Raw genomic sequence first — 5,180 nt, forward strand, 5'->3', positions numbered from 1 at the left:
AGTCCAGCAGGGTAGAGAGAAGACAAACAGGTCTCTTCCTACTTAGCAATTCAAGAATGATACTTGAATTACTCTGCAACCCCATGATATGATTAAGGAAGACAGATGCCTCTACAAATAGCAACATGAAGGAAAATGAAAAGTGATGCAAAAGAAATCAATTTAAGCCAGGGCTTGAGAGAGGAGAATGACCCAGAAACAGAATGCCCAAAAGATTAAAAACCTCAAAGGGCCAGACAAAACCAGAGACACCAAAACATCCCAGATACAGAGCTAGTCTTCCACTTGATTAATGAAAGGCAGCTTATTTTCAAGCCCTACTTTGACACAGAACTCACAGACAGAGCTCTACCAAAACCCAGTTGGTTAAGAGTTTGTATATTAATTCATTTACGTTTTTAATGACACACTAATTAATACACATTAGTGAGCACTCCACTTCACTCCTTTGTTATTTCTCACTTCAGCAAATTCCTAGGCCTTACATAATGACCCATATCACATTTACTTCAAATGAAGCTGTTGTTTTAGATTTATACAATGTGCCACAAAGGTCTCCAAATTCCAGACCCGGGTCCCACTATTGATTTGTCTACTGAAGTACAATATTAACACTGCTTTCTTAAAGTTACTCAGCCTAATCTCCTGAAATATTTCTGGCCTAGTTGATTTAAGCTCTTCAGTACTAGGCACAGCCTAGCAGTGGGGAAATCCTGCCCCTCTCAGAGCCTGCCAGAAACAACACAGCCCGGAAACTACTGGTGTTAAGAAACACTTCTTACTGTTTTTACAGTCCTCAATTTTTCAAAATCATAGCAGAAATGTGCCAGAGACTTACTAGGAGAATTCTACAGGGCAGAAAATAGATTAAAAAGGATTTGGGCTTTCAGTTTTCTATAAATAGCAACAAAACCACTAAATCAGTGTTTCTTTGCAAAATAATTTACCTTCAAAGTAATGAATTGCAGATCCTCCAGGAGAGCTGGGAGGAGGAATTCCACGTTCAGGACTAACCTGAAACATCACACAAAAGCTGTAATTTAAAAACTATTCATAAATAACATTGAAAAATCTTCCAGGGAACAGTTCATAGACTTTATTATAATGAAACAGAACTTCAAACAAAACTAACAGGAACTATGTATTGCCAGGTATAACAGCTAAATTCCAACCACAAATGGGAAGTTAAAAAGAGCTAGTTCAGTGCTTCTAACCACAGGGAAGAGATCAGTATGCTGACTCCTGAGTTGTATGAAACTATGCTAGTAACAATCTGTAGTTGCAAAACCACCATCTGAATCTAGTCTTCCCCTGAGACAACAAACTTCGCAAATCTGCACATATACATTACAATACTTCTTCATGAGAGTAACATAAGGAATGGGATTTGCAAATTGCTCCTTCTGAAAACTTATTATTTCAGTTGTTAGTTTAACTGCCACTGATTGTTCCGTAGCTCAGAAACTACAAAGTTATTTTGAATCTTAGTCATGGAACCAGAATAAATATCTCTGTATCTGGTCAAACAGTGTGTCAAAACACTGCATCTATCCAGGCTTAATGCTTCCTGAACTCCTCCAAGAGCCTGAAATCATCTGAGCACTGACTCCAACACAAACCTGTGAGATGCTGGATACACTGCTAGTCTTTCTCTTGAGTGTTCCTTCTTGGCAAACAGTGAGTAAAGAACTGGGAAGAATTGATCGGAAATCATTGAAGGATCGGCGGCGAATTCCTTCAAGCTCCTCTGGAACTCTCAGGGAATGTGGAGGGATTTTTGGAAAAAGCTTTGAAAGGAGAGCCTCCTCTGAATTGCTGTAGCGACCAAAGGCTCGAGAAATGCCAATGAGACAGGGCACTGCATACTTGCATAAATACTCTGGAAAAGAAAAACAGGTATAACAGTACATTAACAGTAACTTAGAAGTTCCTCTTCACAGTTTTGCTACTTGACTAAACTATTTCAGCCTAACGTGTTCATAAAGACTTATTTGTGCAAGTAGAGGAAAACTCATTATGGCATCACAATTTAACACACTTCTGCTTCCATATTTACCAGGCAGCGATAAACAGAATAAACACGTGCTAAAGGAAGTTGAAAGAAAAAGGTGCTCACATTTCAGGAGTGATCCTGATACTAAGAAAATACAAGAGAAGTTCATAGGTGAGGAATTATGAATATAGTAATAAAAGTACCTTTATCGTGCATCTGTGGGGTCTGGCACATTCCCAACAGAAACTGCATGACTTGTAGGATTGCATCCAAAATCTAAAGCAATCAAGACAGACATACAAACAAACTTTCTGATAAAGAGATATCATTATCTTATACCAGATTACTACAACAAATGAAACTTGCAAATATTAACACAAGTACCTCCCATAAACAAGACTTTTGTAGTGCTAGGTAACTGGAAAAGTATATTGCTCTCATTCAGCTCACAGAGCTTCTTTTGTGATATCTGCAGTAAGCTGCTATGCACGCACACAATAAAATTGCAACAGTCCTAATTTCAGTATCAAAACTTGAATTCTGAAACTCTAGGCTCAGCAACTGACACCTTCTGACACAAGGAAGGAGCAGCAGACTTACAAATATCTTCTAGGTATCTGGACTGCAAATAAACACAAGCAAAATAATGCAACAGTACACACATCAAGCAAAATAATGCAACAGTACACACATCAAAGCAATTAATCCCTTTGCAAGAAGGAAAGCAGCTGTGGTGCACTCTCCTCTAGGTATTTGTCGCTACTGCAGCGATGGAGACTCAGGTACTACCCCAGCACAACCTTCAGACAAACTCTACCTGCTCTCTGAGAGATGCATCCCTGTAAGCAACGTCTGACAGCAACGTTACCAAGCAGAAGCTGAAGTTTTCTGCAACTGGAAGCAAGCCTGCAAAGTAACAAAGAGAATAAGCCACTGAAGTATTGCTGGGGAAAATCAACATACAAAGAGGAAATAATAATAAAGCAAGAAGACACATATTATTTTCATGTCATACAGTTCTGAGACAGACTGTAGAAAAATATTTTAGAAGTATACTTTAACCACCAAAACTTCAGCATGAAATGTTAAAAGATTAATTTTAATGATTAAAAATTGGTGCAGGCTTTCAAGTACTAGAAAAAAAAATACTGCATTTTGTATTACCCTTGTGAATTTAGTAACAAAACACACTGAGCATAGAATTATTTGGGAAGTGCAATTTATGACAAAGCAGTCAAGATAGCTGGAACTATTCAGTTTCCTCTTTGCTTCTAAAGAAAATCAATATTAAAGGCTACTGAGTCAGAAGCTAAGAACCTAGCAGGACCTATCACCTCCCCTTGTACCACATCCTGAATAACCTTTATTTCTATTTCCTGACTGGTATTCCATCAGAAAGATCAAAAATCCAAACATCACCTCTGCCTTTCCGTGCGTTGCTTTCTTCTATCCACTGGACTTTGGGAAGGCCTTTCAGTAGTCGGAGCAGGTAAGGAACCACATGATCTTTGTGCTAAAGAGAAAAACACTTAATTTAAAATGCAGAAGAAAAGCTGAACCATATAATCTTATTTTAGAAACATGGAAAGACTACAGCAATCACACACAGAACTCTCCTTTCATGATGACTCCACAGGTTTCTTGAATATTGCAAAACTTGTTTCAACACAGGCAAATAAAAATAAACCAACTCAGTGCTATAAATCCAACCCTTTCATTGTAGGCAACAGTTTGTTCTCTGCAGAAGTTGGAGAAAAAAAGTTTCAGAACTGTAATTAACCCCAAACAATATATTAATTTACAGCAAAGTGACAAAACAATTTTAAGGCAGCTAGAAATCCAGCATGGCAGCCCCAGTTTAGTCCATGTGATACACGCCATGGCCTTATGCAAGTCACTTAGCACCTCTGTGGAACACTTGAGCCTCCTCATCTGCTAATCAAAGGACAGCACTTTCCTTCCTCACTGAGTTGTATTAATTAATACTAACAGCTGGCTTTGAAAACATGATCAAAATGCTACCAAAGACAAAGACAGATGTCTTTTTTAAAATTCATACTACACAAAAAAAACCCCCAAAAAACAAACAAAAAGTATGTTGATAATACACATGGGAGCTACATCACAGTAAATGGATACAAAATAGGAGGACATTAAGGCCTGATGCAAACCTTTCAAGCATGAAATTACTTGAAATGAGATCTCATGACTTTGGACCTAGGACTTGGTACGTCCTTCCTTCCCTCTGCACAGAACAATACCCGACCCAGAGTTGGAAGGGAAGAGACTAGCTTGTCATGAACAGGCTGACAGACACAAAGGGAATGTTCCTACAATGCAGCCTATGTGCACTGTTTGTCTTGTCTATCCTGGCTAGTGCCAGGCATGAAAAGGGCTATTGCCAACCTGACATTTAAGAGAACAGCAGAATATACCTGTCACTTAGAAGCATGTGGGGAAGAACATACAATGATGCACCTGGTTTGAGTAAATATTCCTGAAAAAGCCTTTCTTTTCTCTTCTTAAGCTATGATGACAAAAAAACATGTCAGAAGTTTGGCTGTGGCAGTGCCATTACTTCTGTCACACCCATCAGTAACGTCCTTGCTTCCTTGTTCTCTCCTGCCTTCACCGATTTATTATCTCTGATGTTTCAATTTACTTTTACGAAGATGAAACACCAACTTTTCATTCACTGATCAACTAAACATGAATTAATAAAAAATACTGCAAGTTAAAAAGAGTTAGCCTGAATGGGAAAAATACCTGGAGGTCAGATTCAATTAGAAAGATTCCCAAAGCAATAACAGCATCTCTGCGTCGCTCATCTAACTGGAAGATTCCATGAAAATCAACTGGACACATACAGAGCAGTTTTTGTACCTGAAAAATAGTGGAGGGAAAGAACATTGGAACAAGATCAGAAGTGTCAAAACAATCCAAGGGAACAGCAGTACACATTAAAACTGTCTTTCAAAAATCCACCAGCAGACCTCAGGGAAGCAATGCAAATAGCTGCCAGCTTCTCTTTTATGGAGCACAACTATCTGCCACGTCCATGCCCTAAAGCCCACCAAGGCACAGGCCTGGTTTGCACTAAGACATTTGCAAATGCTTTCACAGCAGAGAAAAGAAATGACAGGCTGTGGTTGTCAAGACTCATCCAGACATCCTGTGTTTGAAGTGG

At 38.8% G+C, this 5,180-nt stretch overlaps 1 protein-coding gene across 1 annotated transcript in view; it reads right to left on the bottom strand.

The window, feature by feature from the left end:
• PI4KA (phosphatidylinositol 4-kinase, catalytic, alpha) overlaps positions 1-4,882 on the bottom strand; it is a 56,493-nt gene extending 51,611 nt beyond the window's left edge. The window contains exons 1-6 of the mRNA XM_009997668.1: positions 4,760-4,882; positions 3,413-3,506; positions 2,811-2,899; positions 2,197-2,269; positions 1,620-1,879; positions 948-1,014 (exon numbers count right to left, since the gene is read on the bottom strand). Coding sequence (XP_009995970.1) covers positions 948-1,014; positions 1,620-1,879; positions 2,197-2,269; positions 2,811-2,899; positions 3,413-3,506; positions 4,760-4,858 — 682 coding nt within the window. The 5' untranslated portion in view covers positions 4,859-4,882. The remainder of the gene's footprint in view (positions 1-947; positions 1,015-1,619; positions 1,880-2,196; positions 2,270-2,810; positions 2,900-3,412; positions 3,507-4,759) is intronic.
• Positions 4,883-5,180: the final 298 nt, after the last annotated feature.

This window comes from Chaetura pelagica, unplaced genomic scaffold (assembly GCF_000747805.2).
Source record: "Chaetura pelagica isolate M959 unplaced genomic scaffold, ChaPel_1.0 scaffold45, whole genome shotgun sequence".
In the NCBI taxonomy this organism is placed as follows: Eukaryota; Metazoa; Chordata; class Aves; order Apodiformes; family Apodidae; genus Chaetura; species Chaetura pelagica.